We start from the raw sequence: 27,854 nt of genomic DNA, 5'->3' as shown, positions 1-27,854 counted from the left end.
ATTTAAGAAGATGGCTCACCACCACAGCGACAGATAGGCAACAAATCCTAGTCTTGCCAGCAATCTTTGCATCCCATGAATGAATTTTTTTTTAAACTCCTGTACTTTGTCATCTGCTGATTCTGGCCAACCAAAATCCAGCGATGTTTGGCACCTTGCCAGATTTTGACCATTTAAAGCGTGACTGGTGACTTAGTTCGCAACACTGGTGAGATCTTGTGAGTGTGGCATGAGCGTTACTAGTCTGTACTGAAGGAAGTTTAAGATCATTCTGGGACATTTAAGTAAGTTTCAAATCATAAATATCGTTGTCTTTGACTTTGAATGATACAGCACTGTTAAATATTTTAAATTTCTTTGTAAATAGTATTGACTTTGCTTTAGCAAGACTTTGTGGCAGACTGCCACATTCTAACAAGCCGCAATGTAAATATTTTTCTAATCTCTTTGTTCTTGTCTCACTGAGCATTGAATTCAGCTGAACAAAATCCTTCATGATTTGATGACATCTGTTTGGTAATTTCAGTAACAGAGGAAGCCAGTGCTGGTGGAACAAAGATTTATTTTAAACCATGTACAATACTCTGTCCATGGCAGTAACTCTCCAGAATCACAGTTCCCGTTGGGACAACCAACAACTCTGGGCCCTGTTTGGGCCGGCTTTTATGTTTAGGTTTAATGAGCTCCAGCTGGGTGGCCTCTGTCTCCTACCTGGGAAGCTCGTACTCCACGGGTCCCACGGAGAGATCAACAATGGTTTTCCCATGGTCCTCGTGGGGGTGATGACACCCCTCACGCCCATTGAAGCTCCCCTTCAGTCACCAACAGTGGGGGCCTTCTGTGCCGCTTTGCCCAAGGTTGTGCTTCGGCTTGCAACGGTTCTGGTGTATATAGGGTCTTCCTGGCCAACCTCACCCCGGACACAACGCTGTCCGTCTGCATAGATGCTTCCATGTCCATTTCCGAGCCGGAGCCATCTTTCTCCTGCTGGTCCGGGCACTGGGCTATAGACGGCTGGGTCCCCTGGCTGAGGGGCGGTTCTCGGCAAGGAGGAGGCATCAATGTCACTGGTTTGGCGCCATGTAGCATGGGCTCCCGGTCCTTGAGGTAGTCCACACTTTTCCACTGAACTCACGCCTGAATTTTAACTCTGCAGGAGGCTGGACTTGTTCTCTCTAGCACGACACCTGGGAGCCAAAGTGCCCCATCTCCAAAGTTTTTTTTAATAAATATTTTTATTCTCCTTTTTTACATTTTCCCCCAAATCTACACCCACCAACAATAAACAGTAATCAGTAGCGAATGTAATGTCAATCCCCATAGCAACAGCAGAAATCCCACCCTCCCACCAAACCCCAAAACAGCAGCCTGCATGTTAACATGAACAAATGACAAAAAGGAATCACGAATCATCCAGTCACCATTAACACATACAGTCAGTCCCCCAAACCCTCCCAACCACCCCGCCTAATGTTCGATGTAATCCAATTCTTGAAAGTGCAGAATGAATAACGCCCATGAATTGTAGAACCCATCCATCCTTCCCCTCAGTTCAAAGTTGACCGTGTCACGAGTCAAGAATTCCAGCAGGTCCCCCCGCCACGCCAGGGCACAGGGTGGAGAGGTTGATCTCCATCCCAACAGGATCCGCCTTCGGGCGAACAACGATCAACGAGGCGAAGGCTACAACATCTGCCTCCGCACCAGCTGGTCCGACATCTGAATATGGCCTCCAGAGGGCCTGGGTCCAGTTTCACATGCACCACTTTAGAGATTACCCTAAAAACCTCCTTCCAGTAATCCTCCAGCTTTGGACAAAACATATGAACGTGGATTGCGCACCCCCCCCCCGGGGCAACATTCACATACATCTTCTACTCCCTCAAAGAATCGGCTCATCCTCACCCTTGTGAGGTGTGCTCTGTATACCACCTTCAGTAGTAGCAGCCCCAACCTTGCGCACGAGGTGAAGGCGTTCACCCTCCGGAACACTTCACACCAGAACCCCTCCTCCATATCCTCTCCCAACTCTTTCTCCCACTTTGCCTTGATCCCTTCCAGCGATGCCTTCTCCTCTTCCAAAATAGCCCCGTAAACTGCTGACACTACCCCCTTCTCCAGTCCCCCTGTCGTCAGCACCTCCTCCAGCAAGGTGGAGGCCGGCTCTACCGGGAAGCTCTGTATCTCCTTTCTGGCAAAGTCTCGAACCTGCATGTATCTAATTATTTCCCCGTGCTCCAGCCCATATTTTGCTCCCAGCTCCTTTAATCCTTCAAACCGACCCCCAAGAAACAAATCTTTTAGTGTCCTAATTCCTTTCTCCTCCCATCTCCGAACATTTCCATCCCACTTCCCTGGCTCAAATCTATGGTTCCCCCGAATCGTCATTTCCCATGCTCTGCCCCCAACCTGAAGTGTTGGTGAAACTGCCTCCAAATTCTCAACAAAGCTATTACTACCAGACTCCCTGACTATTTCCCCGGGGTCGTCAGGAGCGGCGTTGTCGCTAGCACCTTCAATCCCGGCTCCCTACACAAACTCTCCTCCATTCTGACCCACTGGGAGTCAACCTCTCTGACCCAGCTCCGTACCTTCTCCACATTCGCCGCCCAGTAGTAATACATCAGGTTCGGGAGACCCAAACCTCCTGCCTGCCTTCCCCTCTGTAGTAGCACCTTTCGAACTCTGCCCGCCTTCCCTCCCCATATGAACGAGGTAATCCTCCTCTCAATCTCTGTGAAAAATGCCTTTGGCAGGAAAATCAGCAGGCATTGGAAAATAAACAGAAATTGCGGCAACACATTCATTTATTTAAAAAAAATGTTTATTCAAATTTTCCAACAAAGTTTTTAACGAACCCCCACCCAATTACAAAAAGAAAGAAACACAAACACAACAGTCAAAAATTAAACAAAACTTTTACACTGGGTTTCCCCATATACAGTATACCCCCCATATGGCATTCAAAGGTACTCGTAGGGAAGCCCCCCCCAACCACGCGAACCCCCCCCCGAAAGAGACCCCCCTCCCCCCCCCCACCCTTGGGTTGCTGCTGCTGCTGACCTCCTCCTAACGCTCCGCGAGATAGTCGAGGAAATGTTGCCACCGCCTGAAGAACCCCTGCACAGACCCTCGTAAGGCAAACGTTATCCTCTCCAGCTTAATGAACCCTGCCATGTCATTTATCCAGGCTTCCACACTGGGGAGCTTCGCGTCCTTCCATAATAGCAAGATCCTCCGCCGGTCTACCAGGGACGCAAAGGCCAGGATACCGGCCTCTTTCGCCTCCTGCACTCCCGGCTCGTCCGTTACCCCAAATAGTGCCAACCCCCAACTCGGCTTGACCTGGACTTTCACCACCTTGGACATAGTCTTCGCGAAACCTCGGGAGGACCATCATTTTAACCGACTGCACCCTGCCCGCTAGCGAGAGTGGTAGCACATCCCATCTTTTGAAATCCTCCTCCATCTGCTCCACCAACCGAGTCAAATTGAGTTTGTGCAGGGCCCCCCAACTCCCTAAGTACCGAAAGCTCCTTTCCGCCCTCTTCAACGGCAGGTCGTCTATCCCCTTTCCCTGGTCCCCTGGATGCACCACAAAGAGCTCACTTTTCCCTACATTGAACTTATACCCCGAGAAGTCCCCAAACTCCCTTAGGATCCGCATGACCTCCGCCATCCCCTCCACTGGATCTGCCACATACAGCAACAGGTCGTCTGCATACAGCGACACCCGATGTTCCTCTCCCCTTCGGACCAGTCCCCTCCATTTCCTGGACTCCCTTAGTGCCATGGCCAGAGGCTCAATTGCCAATGCAAACAACAGGGGGGACAGGGGGCATCCCTGCCTCGTTCCTCGGTCCAGCCAAAAGTACTCCGACCTCCGCCGATTCGTAGCCACACTCGCCACCGGGGCTCCATATAGCAATCTGACCCAGCTGATGAACCCCTCCCCAAACCCAAACCTCCGCAGCACTTCCCAAAGATACTCCCACTCCACCCGGTCAAAGGCCTACTCCGCGTCCATAGCTGCCACTACCTCCGCTTCTCCCTCCACTGAGGGCATCATAATCACATTAAGGAGCCTCCGCACATTAGTGTTTAGCTGCCTGCCCTTTACAAATCCCGTCTGGTCCTCATGAATCACCCCCGGGACACAGTCCTCAATTCCCGTAGCCAGCACTTTTGCCAGCAATTGAGGAGCGAGATCGGTCTATATGACCCACACTGCAATGGGTCCTTGTCCCGCTTCAGGATCAGAGAGATCAGCGCCCCGGACATTGTCGGGGGCAAGGTCCCCCCCTCCCTTGCCTTATTGAAAGTCCTCACTGGCAACGGGCCTAGCAGGTCCACGTATTTCCTGTAAAACTCGACCGGGAACCCATCTGGCCCCAGGGCCTTCCCCGCCTGCATCCTCCCCAATCCTTTAACCAGCTCCTCCAGCCCAATTGGCGCCCCTAAACCAGCCACCTCCTGCTCCTCCACCCTCGGGAACCTCAGCTGATCCAAAAATCGTTGCATCCCCTCTTCCCCCGCTGGGGGCTCAGATCTGTACAGATCCCCATAGAAGTCCCTAAATACCTTGTTTATTCTCACCGCACTCCGCACCGTATTCCCCCCGCTATCCTTAACTCCACCTGGTCATGGTGCCACTTCTGCACCTCCTGCTGCACCTTGACTTTCCTGCCAGAAAAGTGAGGCTCACCTGGGTTCTCAGCCTGCGGCCCTTCAGCAGTTCTGTAGGTGCTGCCCCCATCATGTGTGGCAGATAAAAATGTTTCGTGCCAGCTTGTGTCCATGGAGCCCATGGTTTGCATATTTATGTTGCTTTTGAAAGTCTGGACCGCCCTTTTTGCCTGGCTGTTAGATGAGCGATGGTACGGGATGGTTCTAATATGCCAGATGCCATTCCGTTTTGCAAATATGGTAAACTCCTCACTCGTAAAGGGCGAACTGTTTTCCGTCATCAGGAGCTCAGGGATCCCATGGATGCTGAACGAGCATCTCAGCTTTTTCGTCGCCGGGCTACCAGGGAAGCAAAGACCAGAACATCGGTCTCCCTCTCTTCCTGGACTCCCGGGTCCTCCAAAACCCCAAAGATTGCCACCTCAGGGCTCATTACCACACCAGTTTTCAATTCCCGGGACACGACATCTGCGAATCCCTGCCAATATCCCCCGAGTATAGAGCACGACCAGAACATGTGTACATGGTTAGCCGGCCCTCCGGTGCATCTAGCACACTTGTCCTCCAGCCCGAAGAATCTGCTCACCCGGGCCACTGTCATGTGGGCCCGGTGCACGACCTTAAACTGGATCAGGCTGAGCCTGGCGCATGTTGCGGTCGTGTTTACTCTGCTCAGGGCTTCCGCCCAGATACCGTCCTTCATCTCCCCCCCGAGCTCCTCTTCCCACTTAAGATTCAGGTCCTCGGTCTGCGTATCCTCAGCTCCCATTAGTTCCTTGTAGACGTCTGAGACTCTCCCCTCTCCCACCTCTCCCCTAGAAACGACCCTGTCCTGCCTCCCCTTCGGCGGGAGACGTGGGAAGGACGGCACCAGTCCGCGTACAAAATCCTGCACCTGTAAGTATCTAAAGTCGTTCCCTCTCACCAGCCCAAACTTCGTCTCCAGCTCCTCATGCTCGGAAAGCTCCCTTCCAGGAACAGATCCCCCATCCTCACAATCCCCGCCGTCCTCCACAGTCGATACCTCCCATCCATGTTCCCCGGGGCAAATCGGTGATTGCCGCAGATTGGGGTCCACACCGATGCTCTTACTTCCTCTATATGCCTCCTCCACTGGCCCCAGATCCGAAGAGCCGCCACCACTATGGGGCTGGTGGAGTACCGTGCCAGCGGAAGCGGCAGAGGCGCCGTGACCAGGGCTGCTAAGCTAGTGCCCCTGCATGCCAGCCCCCCTTCTCCTCTGTTGCTTTCAAGCATCACACTCTTCACCCGTGGGGACTTCCCTGCCCATACAAATCCCAGAATAATTTTATTCAGCCTCTTAAAGAAGGACCGCGGGATAAGAACAAAGAACAAAGAAAATTACAGCACAGCCTGCGCCGATCCAGATCCTTTATCTAAACCTGTCTTCTATTTTCCAAGGATCCACTTCCCTCTGTTCCCCGCCCGTTCATATATCTGTCCAGATGCATCTTAAATGATGCTATCGTGCCCGCCTCTACCACCTCCGCTGGCAAAGCGTTCCAGGCACCCACCACCCTCTGCGTAAAAAGCTTTCCACGCACATCTCCCTTAAACTTTCCCCCTCTCACCTTGAAATCGTGACCCCTTGTAATTGACACTCCCACTCTTGGAAAAAGCTTGTTGCTATCCACCCTGTCCATACCTCTCATAATTTTGTAGACCTCAATCAGGTCCCCCCTCAACCTCCGTCTTTCCAACGAAAACAATCCTAATCTACTCAACCTTTCTTCATAGCTAGCACCGTCCATACCAGGCAACATCCTGGTGAACCTCCTCTGCACCCTCTCTAAAGCATCCACATCCTTCTGGTAATGTGGCGACCAGAACTGCACGCAGTATTCCAAATGTGGCCTAACCAAAGTCCTATACAACTGTAACATGACCTGCCGACTCTTGTACTCAATACCCCGTCCGATGAAGGCAAGCATGCTGTATGCCTTTTTGACCACTCTATCGACCTGCGTTGCCACCTTCAGGGTACAATGGACCTGAACTCCCAGATCTCTGTACATCAATTTTCCACAGGACTCTTCCATTGACCGTATAGTCCGCTCTTGAATTAGATCTTCCAAAATGCATTATCTCGCATTTGCCTGGATTGAACTCCATCTGCCATTTGTCTGCCCAACTCTCCAATCTATCGAAATTTTGCTGTATTCTCTGACAGTCCTCCTCGCTATCTGCAACTCCACCAATCTTAGTATCATCTGCAAACTTGCTAATCAGACCATCTATACCTTCGTCCAGATCGTTTATGTACATCACAAACAACAGTGGTCCGAGCACGGATCCCTGTGGAACACCACTAGTCACCTTTCTCCATTTTGAGACACTCCCTTCCACCACTACTCTCTGTCTCCTGTTGCCCAGCCAGTTCTTTATCCATCTAGCTAGTACACCCTGAACCCCATACGGCTTCACTTTTTCCATCAACCTGCCTTATCAAATGCCTTATTGAAGTCTATGTACATGACATCTGCAGCCCTTCCCTCATCAATTAACTTTGTCACTGCCTCAAAGAATTCTATTAGGTTTGTAAGACATGACCTTCCCTGCACAAAACCATGCTGCCTATCACTGATAAGTCTATTTTCTTCCAAATGTGAATAGATCCTATCCCTCAGTATCTTCTCCAACAGTTTGCCTACCACTGACGTCAAGCTTACAGGTCTATAATTCCCTGGATTATCCCTTCTTAAACAAAGGGATAACATTAGCAATTCTCCAGTCCTCCGGGACCTCACCCGTGCTCAAGGATGCTGCCAAGATATCTGTTAAGGCCCCAGCTATTTCGTCCCTCGCTTCCCTCAGTAACCTGGGATAGATCCCATCCGGACCTGGGGACTTCAGGTAAACCACGCAAAAAAAAAAAGAAGACACATCCCTACCACCCTCCAACCCCCCAAACAAGGTCGAAAAAAGAAACAACAAAAACTGACCCAAACATGCAGGGAGAGACACCACATATACTTAAAAGCTCTAACATGAGTCCAAACGTCCTCAGCTCAGAGCCAGCCCTTGCTTCTTAACGAAGTCCATCGCCTCTTCGGGTTCCTCGAAATAGTGGTGCTGACCTTTATACGTCACCCACAGTCGCGCCGGAAAAAGCAGCCCGAATTTCACCTTGTTTTTATACAGTATCTCCTTCACCTGCCTGTAGCCTCCCCTCCTCCTGGCCACCTCAGCGCTCAAATCCTGGTACACACGGAGGGTGGTATTGTCCCAAATACAACTTTGTGTGCTCTTTGCCCATTGCAGCACCCGATCCTTGTCCAGGTACCCGTGAAAGCGAACCACCATCGCTCGTGGGGGACCCCCTCGTCGCGGCTGCCTCACCTGCACTCTGTGTGCCCTGTCCACCACCGGCGGGCGCGGGGACACCTCGTTCCCCAGCAACTTCTGAAACATACCCTCCACATATGCAGCTGCGTCCAGCCACTCTCCCCCCCTCCGGGAGGCCCACGATTCTCACATTCTGCCGGAGAGATCTGTTGTCCAGATCCTCCAGCCTTTCCAGAAGCACTTTTTGCTGGTCCCTCGGTCTCCGAATCTCCACATCCGCCACCGTTTGAAAGTCAGCCTGCTCCTCCACTGACTTCTCCAACTGCTGGAGCTTCTCAGCCTGATCATCCAGCCTTTTTCCCATCCGGTCAATCGACTTCTGTAGCGGCTCCAAGTTGTCACGCTTCAGAGCCAAAAAGCCCTCCTGCATAGTCTGTAGCAGCTGCTCCATTGTGGGCTGGGCTGTCGGCACCTTGCTCTGAACACCAGCCATGCTGGTCTCGCTCACAACCTCCACTGTGCCCTTACTCGACCACTTCTGCTGTTTCCGGTCCCTCCAGCTTCTTAGGTCCATACAATTCTGTATGGGTCCTGTGCCTGAGTGCTATTGCTTTCCAGTTCTGCGCTCAAAAGCGCAAAAAAGTCAGGGGAAAAGGTCCAAAAGTCTGACCGATGCGGGAGCCACCAAATGTGCGACCTACTCCCTCATAGCCACCACCGGAAGTCCCGAGCACCTCAGCTTTTTGACGGTGGCCCTTGACTTTGTCGAGGTCATCTTGTACACATCAAACCATTTCAAATGGGTGTCTACGATGATGACGAACATGGACCCCATGAAAGGCCCTGAGAAGCCTGCATGCAGTCTCACCCATAGAAGTCCCGGCCATTCCCATGGATGAAAGGAGGCCACCTTCGGGAGCTTCTGATGCTGCTGACACGCCGGGCAGCTGCGTATGACCCTCTCTATGTGCCCATCGAAGCCAGGCCACCAAACATAACTGCAGGCCAGCGTCTTCATCTTAGAGGCGCCCGGGTGACCACTATGTAGGTCCCTCAGAAGGAACACCTGACCCTGAGGGTGAAATGACTACATGAGCTCCCCACAGTATGACACCACACTGAACTCCGGGAGTTTCTGGGCATATGGCTGTAGGACCTTGCAACCCGCTGTTCAAAAGCATATGCAGAGTTTCGCCAATCTAAGATCTGGCTGTGTCCTTACTCACACCTGAGAGCCGTCACTGGCAAGGTACACATAAAACTAAGGGTTGCTATCACTTCATCCACCACTGGTGGGGAATGGGGAACACATGGGCAATGGTAGATGGCTGAGAGTGACAGCATGGGTATTCTGCTACCCGGGCAATGTTGAAATGAATATTCGTACGTGACAAGTAGAAGCTCCCAATGCTGATGCAGTGAGTGGGATCTCCTTGACTTCCCTAAACATGTCAAGCAAGGGCTTGTGATCAGTCAAAATGGGGAAATGCCTCCCATAAACATATTGGTGGTATTTCTTGACTCCAAATATCACCGTCAAGCCCTCCTTCACCATTTGAGCACACTGTCATTTAGCGTCTGTAAGGATCCTTGAGCCGCATGCGATGGGGTGTTCCGTGCCATCGTCCCATCTATGCTCCAATGCTGTAGGGGGAGGCATCGCACACTAGGACCATAGCGAATGAGGAGCTGTGTGGAAGACAGATGCTTTTTTACCCTGGCGAATGCTTCGTCCTGTAAGCACACCAAAAGCACTCCTTTTTCAACAGTATGCGGAGTGGAGCCAATAAGGTGGCAAGGTTGGTGATGAACTTTCCGTAATAATTTACCAGGCCTAGAAAAAGCTGCAGTTCAGTGGTGTTCTTCAGAGTTGGGGCCCCTTTTATGGCCTGAACTTTGGCTTCCACAAGGTGTACACCATCCCTGTCCACCCTGTACCGCAAGTAAATGACCGCTTTTGCATGGAACACACACTTGTTCCTCTTCAGAAGAGTGCCCACTTGGGAAAACCGCCTGAGCATTTCCTGTAGGTTATCCACGTGCTCTTTTATGGTGGCGCCTGTGATGAGCACATTATCTAGATGGATGACCACCTTCTAGGCCCTACAGGCTACTCTCCATTAGTTGCTGGAAAACCACCAGGGCACATGATACCCCAAACGGGAGTGTATCCAAATAACCCTCTCACAGTGGTTAAAACTGCTGCCTTTTGGCACCAGAGACGCAGGTTCAATTCCACCCTTTGGTAACTGTCTTTGTGGAGTTTACACTCTCTTACCGTGTCTGAGTAGGTTTCCTCCGGGTGCTCCGGTTTCCTCCCACAGTCCAAAGATGTGCAGGTTAGCTGGGTTGGCCATGATAAATTGCTCCTTAGTGTCCAAAGATGTGTGGGTTAGGTGGGGTTACTGGGAAAAGGGCTGGAGAATGGGCCTAGGTTCGGTTTTAGCGGCTCGGTGCAGACTCAATGGGCCAAATGGCCTCCTTCTGCACTGCAGGAATTCTATGAATTTATGGCAAATTTCTTGGATGCTGGATCTAGCTCCACATGAAAATAGGCATGGTTCATATCAGGTTTTGTGAAGGAACATCCTCCAGACAGTTTAGCATACAAATATTCCACTCTGGGCATCAGGTCCAGGTCCAGGCATGAAGCTCTGCTTACTGTGAGCTTGTAATCCCCGCAGTCAGACAGATTTGTTTGGCTTTATTACTGGCACCACAGGTGCAGCCCATTCTGCAAATTGTACAGGGGGTATAATCCCCAGACCCTTCAGCTGCTGTAGTTCTGTGTCAACCTTGGCGAGCAATGTGTAGGGGACAGGCTGGGTTGAACATCAGTATCCAGATATGGGCCTTGACCCCTTTTATCCTGCTCAGACCTCCCTGGAACATTTCAGGGTATTTGCCCAGGGCATCCCGGTGTCCATCTGAAAAACTGTTGCCAGTTACAACAGAGGACCCACAACCAGTCATATCTCAGTAGATGTGTAATGAGGCAGACTTGATTAGGGAACTTAAGGGAGCAGTGATCACAATATGTAGAATTTACCCTGCATTACAATTAAATAAGGGTAACTACAAAGACATGAGGGAGGAGCTGACCAGAGTTGATTGGAAAAGGAGCCTAGCAGGGAAGACAGTGGAACAGCAATGGCAGGAGTTTTTGGGGGTTATTCGGGAGGCACAACAGAAATTCATCTCAAGGAGGAGGAAACATGCTAAGGGGAGGACAAGGCATCCATGGCTGATGAGGGAAGTCAAGGACAGCAGAAAAGCAAAAGAAAAAGCATACAAAGTGCAAGGATTAGTGGGAAGCCAGAGGATTGGGAAGCCTTTAAAAGCAAGCAGAGGACAACTAAAAAAGAAATAAGAGGGGGGAAGATGAAGTATGAGTGCAAGCTAGCTAGGAATATAAAGGAAGATAGGAAGAGTTTTTTCAATATATAAAAGGTAAGAGAGATGCAAAAATAGACATTGGAGCAATGGAAAATGAGGCTGGAGAAGTAATAATAGGAAACAAAGAAATGGCAGAGGAACTGAATGGTTACTTTGCATCAGTCTTCACGGTGGAAGACACCAGTGGGATGCCAGAGTTCCAGGAGAATCAGGGGGCAGAGGTGAGTGTAATGTTGCCCATAAGGAGAAGGTTCGGGGGAAACTAAAAGGTCTGAAGGTGGATAAATCACCTGGACCGGACGGACTACACCCTAAGGTTCTAAAAGAAATAGCTGGGAAGATTGTGGAGGCATTGGTGGTGATCTTTCAGGAATCACAGGATTGTGGAGGCAGGGAGGATCCCAGAGGACTGGAAAATGGCTAATGTAACACCGCTGTTAAGAAGGGAAGGAGGCAGAAGATGGGAAATTATAGGCCGGTTAGCCTGACTTTGGTCATTGGTAAAATTTTAGAGCCATTATTAAAGATGAGATCACAGAGTACTTAGAAGTGCATGGTAAAATAGGACTGAGTCAGCACAACTTTGTCAAGGGAAGGTCATGTCTGACAAATCTGTTAGATTTTTTTGAGGAGGTAACAAGGAAGGTAGACAAAGGAGAACCAGTGGACATGATTTATTTAGATTTCCAGAAGGCCTTTGACAAGGTGCCGCATAGGAGACTGTTAAATAAGTTAAGATCCCATGGGGTTAAGGGTAAGATCCTGGCATGGTTAGAGGATTGGCTGACTGGCAGAAGGCAGATAGTGAGGATAAAGGGGTCTTTTTCAGGATGGCAGCCGGTGAATCGTGGTGTGCCTCAGATGTCTGTGCTGGGACCACAACTTTTTACAATATACATTAATGATCTGGAAGAAGGCACTGAAGGCACTGTTGCTAAGTTTGAAGATGATACAAAGATCTGTAGAGGGACAGGTAGTATTGAGGAAGCAGAGGTTGGGAGGGGGGAGGGGGGGTGGGGGGGGGGGGGGGGTTGTTGGGAGGGGGCGGTCGATCTTGGTGTCAGGAACAGGCCAGAGGGAAGGGAGGGCCAGAGTTCCCAGGCACCCGAGGAGAGGGTGCCACAAATCTGAAAAGGCCTTCAGATTTGAGCACCCGCCCCACCCAACTCCTCCTCCCACTATCCACCCAAGATCAAGATTGTTAATTTTTTCTGTTCGGCACCCTGGTCCAGCCAGCACCCACCAGCCAACAAATTGAGGCTGGGAGGGAAAAGGCCCTTAGGTAATAATAATAATAATCTGGCCATTTAAATTCCTGGCCCAAGTATTTCTTCATAACTTTCACCCCAGTAACTGCGGCGATCTATTCGGTCTTCTCCCATTATTTTTATACCCTTACACAATTGTGGTGTAACTAAGGTCTTGTGGAGGTTTTTCAGTTTCTCTGGTTGTGGGCTTTGTTGGCCAGGCTGGTAATTATTGTCCATCCCAAGTTGCACTTGCGAAGGTGATGATGGGCCTTCTTCCATGGGCAGCACGGTAGCACAGTGATTAGCCCAATCCACCTAACCTGCACATCTTTACACTGTGGGAGGAAACTAGAGCACCCGGAAGATACCCACACACACACGGGGAGAAAGTGCAGACTCCACACAGTCACCCAAGGCTGGAATTGAACCCGGGTCCCTGGAGCTGTGATGCAGCAGTGCTAACCACGGTGCCATCGTGCCGTTCTGTAAGTGAACTCCACAGCTTCACAATTCCCTGTATAAATAGCTTTCTTCTGGTCCTAGTTCTAAATTGAATCTTGTATCTGTAGCTTCTTCTTTTTGACCGCTCAACTATATTTTTGTGCTAATTGAGTCCTCACATCCCGGAACCAAATCTTGAACAATATGGAGTGCACTCCTTTATCCTCATAAATGATTTCTTTGTCCACATGGCAACTTTAAGATCTTACTGATCTTCTGTAAAGTAGATTTGTCTATGAAGCCCATATAATTAAAACTAAGAAAAAGGAAACTCTAACCTGTTATTCTGACTGTCTTGACCCAGATTTTGTACAGGCTTACTACGATAAGTTAACTCTCTTACCCAGGATGTATATTTGAACAGCTTTACTCTTTATGTAAAAGGTGAGGGAACGACTGGACACGTGAACTGTCCAAATCTGATCGCTGGGCCGGGAACTATTTGGAGTTGGAGAGAATCCTTTGGAGATCGGAAAATCCAGAGGAAGCAGGATGACAGCCAAGCACATGGAGAAATCCTGCGATGTTCTCCCCAAGGAAGATTCTGAGGGTCTTGGGGAGTATTTACCTTATGTTTTGGTGAAGCACCTACAGTTTTGTGGCTATGACTTAGAGATCAATCAATACATGAATTATAAGATGGGAGTCTCAGCTTTAATCTGGGAATGTGTAAGTTTGAAGAACTCTTGTGTTAATGTAGCTCAGGGAAATGTTTCAAAACCTCAAGTATTTACTCCACTTATTTATATGAGAAAAAAATGTAGCCGCTTTCTGTAATAAAAGCAGAGACTGCTGAAAATACTCAGCGGGCGGGCCAGGCAGCATCTGTGGAGAGAGATTTTCTTCCACTAGTAGTAAAACCTAGAACCCGAGGGCACAGCCTCAGACTGAAGGGACGGTCCTTTAAGGAGGAGGAATTTCTTCAGCCAGAGGGTGGTGAATCTGTGGAACTCTTTGCCACAGAAGGCTGTGGAGGCCAAATCACAGTGTCTTTAAGACGGACATAGATAGGTTCTTGATTAATAAGGGGATCAGGGATTACAGGGAGAAGGCAGGAGAATGGGGATGAGAAACATATCTGCCATGATTGAATGGTGGAGCAGACTCGATGGGCCTAGTGGCCTAATTCTGCTCCTATGTCTTATGATCTTATGGTCTCCAAACAGAGTTAATATTTTAGATCAATGACCCTTCCTCAGAATTTCAAGGAGTTAGAGAAGCAACAGGTTTTAACCAAATGCAGGACAGAGGAGCGGGAGTGGGGGAGGGAAGCTCAAAATGGACTTTTTAATATTTAGGAAAACAAACCCAGTTTCTCCAATAACTGTAGGCCCCTCATTCATAGAACCATAAATGGTAAATCATGTCTGCATTCTCTTTATATCCTTCCAAAAGTGCAGTGCCCAAAATTGGATGCATCCAGTTAAAGCTGAACCAGTGTCTTATATTTTTAATTTATTTTAAATAAATTTAAAGTACACAATTCTTTTTTATTCCAATTAAGGGGCAATTTAGCGTGTCCAATCCACCTACCCTGCACATCTTTGGGTTGTGGGGGTGAGACCCACGCAGACATGGGGAGAATGTGCAAACTCCACACAGATAGTGACCCGGGACTGGGATCGAACCCAGGTCCTCGGCGCGTGAGGCAGCAGTGCTAAGGTCATGGCACGCTTTTATACTGTAATACATTTTGAGGCAAAGCTCCTATTTTCTCCAACTGAACTGCCCTCTCGTAAAAGTTTTTTTTTCTCTCTAACCTCCTAAATACATGTCAAGTTACAATTTAATACAATTTTCATTAGTTCAAGAAGTTTACAATCTATGGCTTAGCTTTCTTAACTTGCGTGTCAAATACAATATTATATGTAGTCTGTTTCTCCTTTTCTTAACGTTGTTGGTTCCCGTTTCTTACCTCTGCCTTCTTCCCTTACTGGGAACATTGTGTTTTTTTACTTTTCCCCTTTTTTTTCAACCTCTCCCTGTCTCCCTCACTTCTCCCAGGCTTTTGTGCTCCTTTTGCATTTTTGTGCAGGCGGGCGGATCCTTTTTCTTCAACTCCGTGATCGGCATCTCCAATTCCCAAAGAATCTGGGATCTCCTGTGCATGCGTCAGCCAGGAAAGGGTTGCATATGCGCGGTTTGGAATGTTCGATGTTGGTAATCTGGACTGTGCATGTGCCGGCTGGAAAAGGCGCAATTCTGATTGTTTTTGAATACATTTGTTAGGCCCATGCGCAAGACCAATGCTAAACATTCCAAACTTCCCATCGTGTCTGCTCTGCCATTTAACCATGACTGATATGTTTCTCATCCCCATTCACCTGCCTTCTCCCCATAACCCATGATCCCCTCTGCTTGTCTAGCTTTCAACTGCCTTAACTACAAGACCCAGAGCCATACCTCAAGTTTGGGAAAGAACAGGAGAGCAGGTAATGAGGTAACTCTTGTAAAGAGCTGATAGGGATACATTGGGCTGAATGGTTTCCTTATATTCTTTGTGTTAACTCTCCCATTATATAGGCCTTAATTACCAAGAGAGTAAAAATGTGTTAACTGGGCCTCGCCACTGGGAGGTGGAGGAAACTAAAGTGCCGTCCTTCTCTACAGTGGGTTGATGTCACCTAGTGTTGTTCAGCGTTTTGTGACAATTAAGAGTCTGGACGAATTCTGACTCAAAAGGTTGGTGCCTTTTTGTTTCCTCAGGCGTTCGTTCTCTGCCAGTACTTCCAGCAAGAGAAGATGAATTTCTCTGGGAAGAAAGTGATTGAGCTAGGATCAGGCACTGGGATTGTGGGGATTCTGGCAGTCTTACTGGGTGAGTAAAGAGTCAATGTCAACCTAATGCCATCGCTTTGTTGATGTGGAAAAGAGAAGAGGATGATAACGGAACAAGGCCCATGTATCGCTGAGAGGTGCATTACCATGCTAACCACTGCTGGCAAATGAAATGCTTTGGGTATTGCAAGGGGTGAAAGCTTCCTCTGGATAGCTAGATTCCTCCCAACAGAATTCAAGCCACTGGAGACCAGGGAGCCATGTGCTGAGCACCAAACTCCATGACCATAGTAGAGGAGGCCTTGATCTCGTCTCTCATTCAGTTTAGCTGCTGGCCCAATATGAGTCGGAACCAGAGTTGCCAACTCTGACTTGCTGTAATCCTGGAGGTTTTGTCACATGACCTACTCAATAAAACTGCCTGCACGACATTCCCTTTATAGCCAATGAGATATTTTTCAAGTACCATTGCTGTTGCAACGTTGGAAACATGGCAGCCAATATACACACAGCAAGGTCTTAGTGGATGGGTCAATAACCAGGGGGCATAGATTTGAGGTAATAGGCAGGAGGTTTAGAGGGGATGTGAGGGAAAACCTTTTCACCCAGAGGGTGGTTGAAATTTAGAACGTACTGCCTAAAAGGATGGTAGAGGTGGGAACCCTCACAACTTTTAAGAAGCATTTAGATGAGCACTTGAAATGCAATAGCATACAAGGCTATGGAACAAGTGCACGAAAATGGGATTAGAATAGGAAGGTGCTTGATGGTCGGCACGGACAGGATGGGCCAAGGGTCCTCTTTCCTTGCTGTAAAACTCTATGACTCTAACATCCCAAAAACAGCAATGTGATAATGATTACGTCATGTTTTAGTTACAATAGCTAAAGTATAATTATTGGCCAGAATACGGGTGAGAAACCCCCGCTCTTCTTCAAAAACCTTCTACATTCATCTATGAGGGCAGGCCTGGTTTCACATCTTAACATGTGGATGATGGCACCTATGGCAATACAGCACTCTCTCACTGCTGAGCTAATCTACCAGTCTAGGGTGCTTGAGTTCATGGAGTAAGATTTTAACCCATAATACTTGGACACACTGGCTTTAGGTTGGTGTCCTTGTCTCCTGCTCAGAAGTGTGTAAACATTAGACAAATTGAAAAGTAACAGAGGGGTGGTGGTGGGGGGTATGGGGGGTTGGGGGGGGGGGGGTTTGAGGCGGAGGATGGTGTGAGGGAGGGAATGCAGAGGGATGGGGGGTGAGGTGGGAGGGGAGGAATGACAGATGAGGCCACGTCCTATGTGAAGCGGACGAGGATGAGGGCTGCCCTGGACCTCCGGGCTTGCCGGACCCTCGCCACTCCTGCCTGTTGTCCATCTCCGACTGGTCCTGTGGGTCTTCCCTGGGCTCGACCTCTGCACCCTCCTGGTCCGGCTCCTCCTGCGAGCTGACCACATATTCCTCCATCTCCCCCGTCGCCCTGCTGCTGTGCCAGGTTGTGGAGAGCACCACCAGAGTGGTCGAGGCATCGGAACCGCATTTTGAGGAGTCCGATGCACCACTCAATGAGGGAGCAGGTGGCCTCAGAGGCCTCGTTGTATCGGGTCTCTGCATCGGTCACTGGCCTCCATACTGGCGTCATTAGCCAGGTCCTCAGCAGTGCCCCTTATTCCCCAAGAGCCAACTGGCCATCCTGGGGTGCTCCGCAAAGAGGCCAGAGATGTCCGAGTGCCCAGGATGTAGCTGTCGTGCACACTCCCTGGGATGCGTGCACACACATGGATGATCTTCATATGGTGGTTGTACACAAGCTGGATGTTCAGGGAGTGGAACCCCTTCCTCTTGATGTACGGCACTCCCAGACTGCCTGGAGAGTGCAAGGCTACATGCATGCTATCCACCAGCCCCTGGACCTGAGGCATCCTGGCGATGGAGGAGAATCCTGCTGCCTGTGCATCTTGTTGGGCTTGGTTCATGTCAAAGTTTACATGGTTCTCTGCCCGGGCAAATGGGGCATCCGTGACTTCACTTGTGGGCGGTAGTTTGTGAGATACCACACAAGTCCCTGCTCGAGTCTTGGAATGACCCTGAGGCGTAGTCGCTCGGGGCTGCGGTGACCTTGACGGCCACCGGGAGGCACGGTGGCACAGTGGTTAGCACTGCTGTCTCACAGCTGCTTCACAGTGCCAGGGTCTCAGTTCAATTCCGGCCTCAGGTCATTGTCTCTGTGGAGTTTGAATTTTCTCCCTGTGTCTGCGTGGGTTTCCTTCGGGTGCTCCGGTTTCCTCCCACAGTCCTAAGATGTGCAGGTTAGGTGGATTGGCCATGATAAATTGCCCTTAGTGTCCAAAATGTTAAGTGGGGTTATGAGGATAGGGTCGAGGTGTAGGGTGCTCTTTCCAAGGGCTGGTGCAGACCCGATGGGCCGAATGCCCTCCTTCTGCACTGTAAATTCTATGATTCTATGATCTCCACGTGGTGCCAAGTCCGCAGGACATGGCACAGGTGCCGCATCCTCTCCTTATGAGGCGAAGCCTCCTGCGGCACATACTGTCCGCCATCTGTTCAAAAGACCAGCGGCGCCGGTACACCGTAGGCCCGCGCAGGTATGCCCCTCTGGTCTGGGCCCGTCCTGGCCTGATGGGCGGCCGGGTCCTCAGTGTGGGGGGGGCTCCTGCACATGGCTCGCCGTCTCAAGTCTCAGTCGAGGTTGCTGCCGCTGCCCTCTCTGGCTTCTGGACGCCTGGCTGGCCAGCAGCACAAAGAGAGCAGCTTCCACAGGGTCCAAAATATTGTCCATCCTGTACAATATCTGTAAGGAATTGGGTTAGGGTATGAGACTGACAACCAGCGGTGTCTTGCACCATGGGACCCTCCATTTCCGCCTTACACTCCCCCCTCCCCCAACACGCTCTGCCGATGCACCCCCGGTTGCATCAGGGGCCCCTGCTCAATGGACCCCACACCTGCACGTTACGTTACCTGGAGCGGGCGCTGGTCCCCTCCCCGGTGCACTCACCATCCTCCGGCAGCGGTAATGTCCCCGCTGCTAGGGACCAGCCCCTGGGTGTTCGGATGTTGGTAGCTGTGTCCTAGGTGTTTCCTCCCACAGTGTTCGGGCACAGTGTCCAGGCAGCACGGTCTGATTGGGATGCCAGGCAATGACCCTCAGATGTTACATGGCCTATCCACGGTGCTCCACTTGGGATGTGTGAAGTGCTTACTTAACTATGACTGCCAATTCCCTATTAGCTATGGCCTTCGGCCGGGCGGCCAGAGGCTTCCGCAATCAGTGGGAGTTAAGAGTGGTTGGTTGGGCAGGCGGGCAGGGGCTGAGGTTGCCCCCGGAACAGAACCACACGGTCCAGGGGTTGGCGTGGCGGAATCGTGGATGCTGAGTCTCCACCCCCACCTGGCACCCGAGCCCAACCCAGGCCATGGGCAGCCACACCCCCGCCCCACAAATCTTGCTCCCTCCGATGGCAGCCCATCCCTGCCGAAGCTGAGCCCCACTCCTCTCTGAGCACCGGGGCAGCAACCCAGGTGTTCCTGGCCCCTTTGCCTGTGATCGAAGATGGCTATTCACCTCCTTGGGTTCCCGCAGGAGCCCTTCTGCCAGATTCATGTTGTTCAAAAGGAAAATTGGTGTCCGCGTGACCACTTTCTGGCCAGGCCGTTAGACCCAGGGGGGGCCGTTAGATCGGGGGTCACTCCCATTAATTACATGGAGATTGGGCTTAAGTGGTGATTATTGGCTTCTCGCCATGCTCAGGCGAGATCCTGATTTCGCCAATGGGGACGGGCCGGTTAGATCGCAAACTGATCAGCACCAGGCACGGTTCTCGATTCTGGCCTCGTCCACAATTTAACGGCCTCGATGCGCTTTCGCTTAAGCGTAATGCGTCCATTAAATCATGCCCAATATCTCTGGTGGCCAGAATACCCCTTTAGAAATGCAAAAGTACTCTGTGCAACTCCAGGAAGCAGCATTAGCAATTTTTAAAAAGATAACAAGATTCTGTCAATTTGTCTGAAGGTTAGAAATTCCTGTAATATGAGTTATGAGTTAGTCAGGGTAAATCCTTATTCAAAAATAAAAATGACAATGTTACAGAGTAGCCCAGTTCACGTAGATATATGTGAGTAGATATACTCACATAGTAGAAGCAAAGTAGATATACTTTGCTTCCCGTCTCAACCGGGACACCATGCTCTGTCTGACAGAATTTGCTTGGCACTGGCTGCAGAAGTCACAGCTGGCCTGGCCAACAGTTCACTTCTCCAATCAGCCTTGGCTCAGAAGGTTGAGGGTCAAAGCCCCACTCCAGAGACTTGAGCACAATCCAAGCAAGTAGTCTAGTTTGCCATCTTTCAGATGAGTCAGTGAATTATGGCCCCATCTTCTCTCTCAGGTGGATATGAAAGATCAAAGAATAAAGAGAAGTACAGCACAGGACAGGCCCTTTGGCCCTTCAAGCCTTCACCGACCATGCTTCCCGTCTAACCTAAAACCTTCTACACTTGCGGGGTCTGGTGGTATGTATTAGGGGTAATACGGTACACCACGTGTCGACAGGCTATTGGTGGAGGGATGCCAGGTCCTGATAGGATCTGCCACCTACTGGACCCACCCAGAAATGCCGGTATAAGAACCCAGTTTTTCCCTCCATTTCCCTCAGCAGCTGCATTCTGTAACCACGCTGCTGAGGATAAAGTTCTGCTTAATAAAGCCTTCAATTGACATTACCTCAACCTGCCTCATGTCATATTGACGGTGCTACAATTTATTAAGCAGAATTTAAATTGAAGAAAACGACGTGGGAACATGGAGCTCTGAATCACCCCGGAGTGCCTGCGCATCGCACCCCAAGCAGCTAACTCAGCCTCTATCTTCAAACACTGGATGGCATGCTTTGAGGGCTACCTCCAAACGGCCCCCGGCACACCGACAGACGAACAAAAGATGCAGGTCCTCTATTCCAGGGTGAGTCCTGACGTCTACTCCCTTATCGAGGACGAGGACGGTTTCACCGGTGCCATCGCCGCGCTGAAGGATATCTACATCCGGCCCGCCAACCAGGTTTTTGCTCGCTACCAGCTCGCCACACGACGGCAATTTCCGGGGGAATCGCGGGACGAGTTTTATAACGCCCTGCAGATCCTGGGTCGAAACTGCAACTGCCCGGTGGTAACAGCGAGTGAACACACAGAGCTCCTGGTCCGCGATGCGTATGTGGCAGGTTTGGCCTCTTCCCAGATCCGCCAGTGGCTTCTGGAGAAAGAATCTCTGGGACTTACAGAAGCTCGGGCCCTGGCGGCATCCCTCGATGTGGCCTCGCGTAACGCCCGCGCCTACGCCCCCGACCGCACTACAGCCCCTTGGGCTCCGTGAACCCCCGCTGCGGTCGACTCTCCGACACACCCCCACCCCCGCAAACCTGCACGGCCAAAACACCAGACCAACCGGGGGGGCCCCGCTGCTATTTTTGCGGCCAGCCGAAACACCCTCGGCAGCGATGCCCGGCCCGCGCGGCTACCTGCAAAAGCTGCGGGAAGAAGGGCCACTACGCGATGGTGTGCAAGTCCCGCGGGGTCGCTGCTATCTCCGGGGAAGAAACGGGACCACAGACCCAGCCCCCCCAGCGATCCACGTGTGACCAACAGACGCCGCCATTTTGGACACCGGACGCCACAAGGGAGAGATGGGCGCCGCCATTTTGTCCACCCCCGACCGCCCTCGATCCGTGGACGCCGCCATCTTGGCTGAAGGACCCCGACACAGACGGCCACATACTGCCTGATTACGATGCTCAACTTCAACAACCACGTCTGGCTTCGACGACCCTCGACCAGTCGCGACCCCGGACGCTCCAGACTGCAACCACTACAGTCCTAGTGAATGGCTACGAGATGCCGTGTCTTATCGACTCTGGGAGCATGGAGAGCTTCATTCATCTGGACACGGTAAGGCGCTGTTCCCTCGTAATTCGGCCAAGCACCCAGAAAATTTTCCTGGTGGCGGGATCCCACTCCGTTCAGATCACGGGGTTCTGCATCGCTAACCTAACGGTGCAGGGGAGGGAGTTCCGAAATTACCGGCTGTATGTCCTCCCCCATCTCTGCGCCCACACTCCTAGGGTTGGACTTCCAATGCAACCTCCAGAGTTTAACATTTAAATTTGGCGGCCCTATACCCCCACTGACTGTCTGCGGCCTCGCGACCCTCAAGGTTGAACTGCCTTCCTGGTTTGCGAACCTCACCCCGGATTGCAAACCCGTCGCCACAAGGAGCAGACGGTACAGCGCCCAGGACCGAGCATTTATCCGGTCCGAAGTCCAGAGACTGCTGAAGGAAGGCATCATCCAGGCTAGCAACAGTCCCTGGAGGGCCCAGGTGGTAGTTGTTAAGACCGGGGAGAAACAGAGGATGGTCATCGACTATAGTCAGACCATCAACAAGTACACTCAGCTAGATGTGTACCCTCTCCCCCGCATATCCGACATGGTCAATCGGATTGCACAGTACAAGGTCTTTTCCACCGCGGACCTCAAGTCCGCCTACCACCAGCTCCCCATCCGTCCCAGTGACCGCAACTATACTGCCTTCGAAGCAGACGGGCGGTTATACCACTTTTTAAGGGTTCCATTCGGCGTCATGAACAGAGTCTCAGTCTTCCAACGAGAGATGGACCGAATGGTTGACCAGCACGGTTTACGGGCCACGTTCCCGTATCTCGACAACGTCACCATCTGTGGCCACGACCAGCAGGACCACGACGCTAATCTCCAAAAATTCCTCCAGACCGCTCGCGCCCTGAACCTCACTTACAACAAAGAAAAATGCGTGTTCCGCACCGATCGTCTAGCCATCCTGGGCTACGTAGTGCGTAATGGAGTGATAGGCTCCGACCCTGAACGCATGCGCCCCCTCATGGAGTTCCCTCTCCCCCACTGTGCCAAAGCCCTGAAACGTTGCCTGGGCTTCTTTTCTTATTACGCCCAGTGGGTCCCCCAGTACGCAGACAAGGCCCGTGCACTAATCCAGTCCACTACTTTTCCCCTGACGACAGAGGCATGCCAGGCCTTTAGCCGCATCAAAACGGATATCGCAAAGGCCACGATGCGCGCCATCGACGAGTCCCTCCCCTTCCAGGTCGAGAGAGCATCGGATGTAGCTCTGGCGGCCACTCTCAACCAAGCAGGCAGACCTGTGGCCTTCTTCTCCCGACCCCTCCACGCTTCAGAAATCCGCCACTCCTCAGTGGAAAAGGAGGCACAAGCAATAGTGGAAGCTGTGCGACACTGGAGGCATTACCTGGCCGGTAGGAAATTCACTCTCCTCACTGACCAACGGTCGGTTGCCTTCATGTTCGATAATGCACAGCGGGGCAAGATCAAGAACGACAAGATCTTGTGGTGGAGGATCGAACTCTCCACCTTCAATTATGAGATCTTGTATCGTCCCGGAAAGCTGAACGAGCCATCCGATGCCCTATCTCGTGGCACATGTGCCAATGTACAAGTGGACCGTCTACAAGCCCTCCACGAGGACCTCTGCAACCCGGGGGTCACTCGTTTCTACCACTTCCTTAAGGCCCGCAACCTCCCCTACTCTGTGGAGGACGTCCGAACAGTCACCAGAAACTGCCAGATCTGCGCTGAGTGCAAACCGCACTTTTTCAGGCCAGATAGAGCGCACCTGGTTAAGGCCTCTCGACCCTTTGAACGCCTCAGTTTGGATTTCAAAGGCTCCCTCCCCTCCACCGATCGCAACACGTACTTCCTGAACGTCGTTGACGAATACTCCCGTTTCCCTTTCGCCATCCCCTGCCCCGACATGACCGCGTCCACGGTCATTAAAGCCCTCGGTACCATTTTTACACTGTTCGGTTTCCCCGACTATATCCATAGCGACAGGGGGTCCTCCTTTACGAGTGACGAACTGCGTCAATTCCTGCTCAGCAGGGGCATAGCCTCGAGCAGGACGACCAGTTACAACCCCCGGGGGAACGGGCAGGTAGAAAGGGAGAATGGAATGGTCTGGAAGGCCGTCCTGCTGGCCCTCCGGTCTAGGAGCCTCCCAATTTCCCGCTGGCAGGAAGTCCTCCCGGATGCCCTTCACTCTATCCGGTCCCTGCTGTGCACCACCACGAATCAAACGCCTCACGAGCGCCTCCTCCTCTTTCCTAGGAAGTCCTCCTCTGGAACGCCACTTCCGACCTGGCTAGCAGCTCCGGGACCCATTCTGCTCCGGAAACATGTGCGGGCGCACAAGTCAGATCCGTTGGTGGAACGGGTGCATCTCCTTCACGCCAACCCGCAATACGCCTATGTGGAGTACCCCGATGGCCGACAGGACACGGTCTCCCTGCGAGATCTGGCGCCCGCCGGAGTTACCCACACCCCCCCCAACGCCAATCACCACCTCCTCACTCCCGCCGGTTCATCCCACAGCCACCCCCTTCCCGGGGGGTTCGGTTCTCCTCCCAGACCCGCCCAGGAGTAAGGACACAGGGGACAGCGCTACGCTCCCAGAGTCGACGGGACTCGAGCCAGCGCCATCACCACCACGCCCGAGACGATCGGAAAGGACGACCAGGGCGCCCATCCGGCTCATCGAATCACTTTAACTCTCAACGTTTTCAGTTATTGTGTCTTGTTATAGTTATGGCATCATGCCGACCCTGTTTGGCCCGTTGGCCCAGTTTTCAGTTATTGTGTCTTGTTATAGTTATGGCATCATGCCGACCCTGTTTGGCCCGTTGGCCCAGTTGAAGCGATAATTTTGTGTTTTGTTCAAAGTTACGGCACAGTACCGACTCTGTAAACCCCTACCACCATGCGAACCACCATCCCGCCGGGTTTTTTTGCAACAAGGAGTGAATGTGGTGGTATGTATTAGGGGTAATACGGTACACCACGTGTCGACAGGCTATTGGTGGAGGGATGCCAGGTCCTGATAGGATCTGCCACCTACTGGACTCCACCCAGAAATGCCGGTATAAGAACCCAGTTTTTCCCTCCATTTCCCTCAGCAGCTGCATTCTGTAACCATGCTGCTGGGGATAAAGTTCTGCTTAATAAAGCCTTCAATTGACATTACCTCAACCTGCCTCGCGTCATATTGACGGTGCTACACGGGGTCCAAATCCCTCTATTCCCATCCAATTCATGTATTTGTCAAGACACCTCTTAAACGTCACTATCGTACCGGCTTCCACCACCTCCTCTGGCAGTTAGTTCCAGGCACCCACTACCCTCTGTGTAAAAAACGTCCTCGCACATCTCCTCTAAACTTTGCCCCTCGCACCTTAAACCTATGTCCTCTAGGAATTGACTCTTCCACCCTATCCACTCTCTCTATGCCCTTCATAATTTTGAAGACCTCTATCAGGTCGCCCATCAACCTCCATCGTTCCAGTGAGAACAGAGTTTATCCAACCTCTCCTCATAGCTAATGCCCTCCATTCCAGGCAACATCCTGATAAACCTCTTCTGTACCCTCTCCAAAGCCTTCTGGTAGTGTGGCAAACAGAATTGAACACTATATTCCAAATGCGGCCTAACTGAGGTTCTATACACTGCAGCACAACTTGCCAATTTTTACACTCAATGCCCCGGCTGATGAAGGCAAGCATGCCTTATGCCTTCTTGACTACCTTCTTCACCTGTGTTGCTACTTTTAGTGACCTGTGGACCTGTACACCCAGATCTCTCTGCCTGCCAATACTCTTAAGGGTTCTGCCATTTGCTGTATATTTCCTGAGGCATCATTTCAAAAAAATACAGGGGCGTTCTCTCTACATCCCAATATTTATCTCTCCTAAAACATCAATATCTGATTTTCATTTAGTTTATTCCTAGTTTACAGCTTGCAAATTGGCTGTCCTCTTTCCTATATTACAACCATAACACAGTCCAAAGTAAGTACTTAGTGTCCTGTAAAGCACTTTGGGATGTTTTGAGGTTGTGAAGGGCTACATATAAATGTATTTCTTGCCTTTTCTATTCCACCTCACCTGTTACTGTAATTAGATTATTAACTAGCAGTGCGATGACTCATTTTGTTTCTGCCCCTTCAGGCGGAGAGGTAACCCTGACTGATGAATCCCATGCTTTGAAGCAAATTGAACACAATGTTTCTGTCAATGTCCCAGAATCCTGCAGACACTTGGCAACAATCAGAACTCTTTCCTGGGGATTTGACCACATGAACTTCTCCAATGACTACGACATAATCCTGGGTTCGGATATTGTGTATTACCCATCAGATTACCCCGTCCTGCTGCAGACACTGCAACATCTCAGCAATCCGAGAACAATAATCTACATCGCGACACGTATTAGGGGCTGCCATGAAACCTGGAAGTTCCATGAGGAGCTTATCCCGCAGTATTTTAATTCCCACACTGTTCAAGGAGACTGGGGTGGTAATATCTACCTGTACAAATTGACACTGAAGAGGCCAGAAACTGGAGAGGAGCAGCCAATGGCGAGAAATCTACTGTCCAATTAATGCCTGTCACTGCGCTCATGGAGGATAATTAGTCTCAGTAACTCATTAAAATATTTATTGTATTTGAAGAATTATAATTCCAATACACAGAAATAAACTGATGGAGGGCTTCTGAAATTATATAATTTTTTGGACAGAACATGCCATTCAGTCCAAGTGGTCAATGCTCGTGTTTATGTTTCGCAGGAGCCTCCTTCCATCCTACTTTACCTCCCACTACCAGTATATTCCATTTTGCCATTCTCCCTTATCTAGATTCCTCTTAAACATACATGCGACAAGCTTCAACTACTCTGGTTTGAAACAAGTTCCACATTCCAAACACTAAGGGTAAAGAAGTTAATCGGATTTTAAAAAAAGAATTGTAATCCCATCCTTGAAGTTACAAAGCCAATGTGCAGAGCAGACAGAGCAAACCCTTCAACCATCTGATTGCTATTTTTTTCTGCTCTTGACGTAGCATAAGCTGCTTCGTTGATGTGCACTCTGAGAAAGGAAGGTTCAGACTTGGAGATAGCTTTAACACGTTTATTAAACTGTTAACAATTCTCCTACTTGGATTTGACTCTCCTGTTAATCCTGCTAAAGCTACTCAGACTGACGAACCAGTCTGCTACAATCCACGTGGTGGGTGTGATGCATAATCAACCCTGTCTGTACTCAATAAGTGTCTCCACTGGAAAGAGAGAGATCATGTGTGCTGTGTCCTTTTATATGCGTAGCCCCCTTGTGGTAGTGTCACCTGTGTGTGTGTCTTGACTGCCCATTGGTTGTGTCCTATCTTACTGACCTATTGGTTGAATGTCTGTGTGTCATGATGTCTCTGGTGCTCCCTCTACTATTTATCTAGTCTTCGTGTACTTGCATTAACCCCTTGTGTATTTACAGTGTCCTAGTGTATCTACATTAACCCCTTATGTATTTACAGTGATGCATATCACCACATCCCCCCTTTTTCCGTGTTACATATTTTCTGTACATGAATAAAGAAAATTGAACAACATAGGTAGATAAATGATGATATGTACAATCATTTTTTTTTTTTAAAATAATATTTTATTGAAAATTTTTGGTCAACCAACACAGTACATTGTGCATCCTTTACACAACATTGTAACAATACAGATAATAATGACCTTTTTTAAATTTAAACAAAAACAACAACAAATAAATAAATATTAAATAACAAAAAATAAAAACTAGCCCTAATTGGCAACTGCCTTGTCTCAGGCCACACCCCCCCCCCCCATCCCCCCCCATCCCTCCCCCCCCCCCCCAAGTCCTGGGCCGCTGCTGCTGCCTTCTTTGTTCTCCCCTATCTATCTTTCCGCAAGATATTCGACGAACGGTTGCCACCGCCTAGTAAACCCTTGAGCCGACCCCCTTAGGATGAACTTAATCCGCTCTAACTTTATGAA

General features: G+C 50.4%; 1 protein-coding gene across 1 annotated transcript; it reads left to right on the top strand.

Annotated features, from left to right (window-relative positions):
- The first annotated feature begins 195 nt into the window (after positions 1 to 195).
- Positions 196 to 27,439, top strand: LOC140407878 (EEF1A lysine methyltransferase 3-like). Its single transcript, XM_072495099.1, has 4 exons — positions 196 to 284; positions 13,524 to 13,808; positions 15,846 to 15,957; positions 26,003 to 27,439. The coding sequence occupies exons 2-4, from the start codon at positions 13,632 to 13,634 to the stop codon at positions 26,434 to 26,436; spliced, it is 723 nt and encodes a 240-aa protein (XP_072351200.1). The 5' UTR covers positions 196 to 284; positions 13,524 to 13,631; the 3' UTR covers positions 26,437 to 27,439.
- Positions 27,440 to 27,854: the final 415 nt, after the last annotated feature.

The sequence above is a fragment of the Scyliorhinus torazame genome, chromosome 2, assembly GCF_047496885.1.
Source record: "Scyliorhinus torazame isolate Kashiwa2021f chromosome 2, sScyTor2.1, whole genome shotgun sequence".
NCBI lineage: Eukaryota > Metazoa > Chordata > Chondrichthyes > Carcharhiniformes > Scyliorhinidae > Scyliorhinus > Scyliorhinus torazame.
The sequence above is the reverse complement of the archived record's forward strand: the minus strand, read 5'-3'. Positions and strand labels throughout refer to the sequence as shown.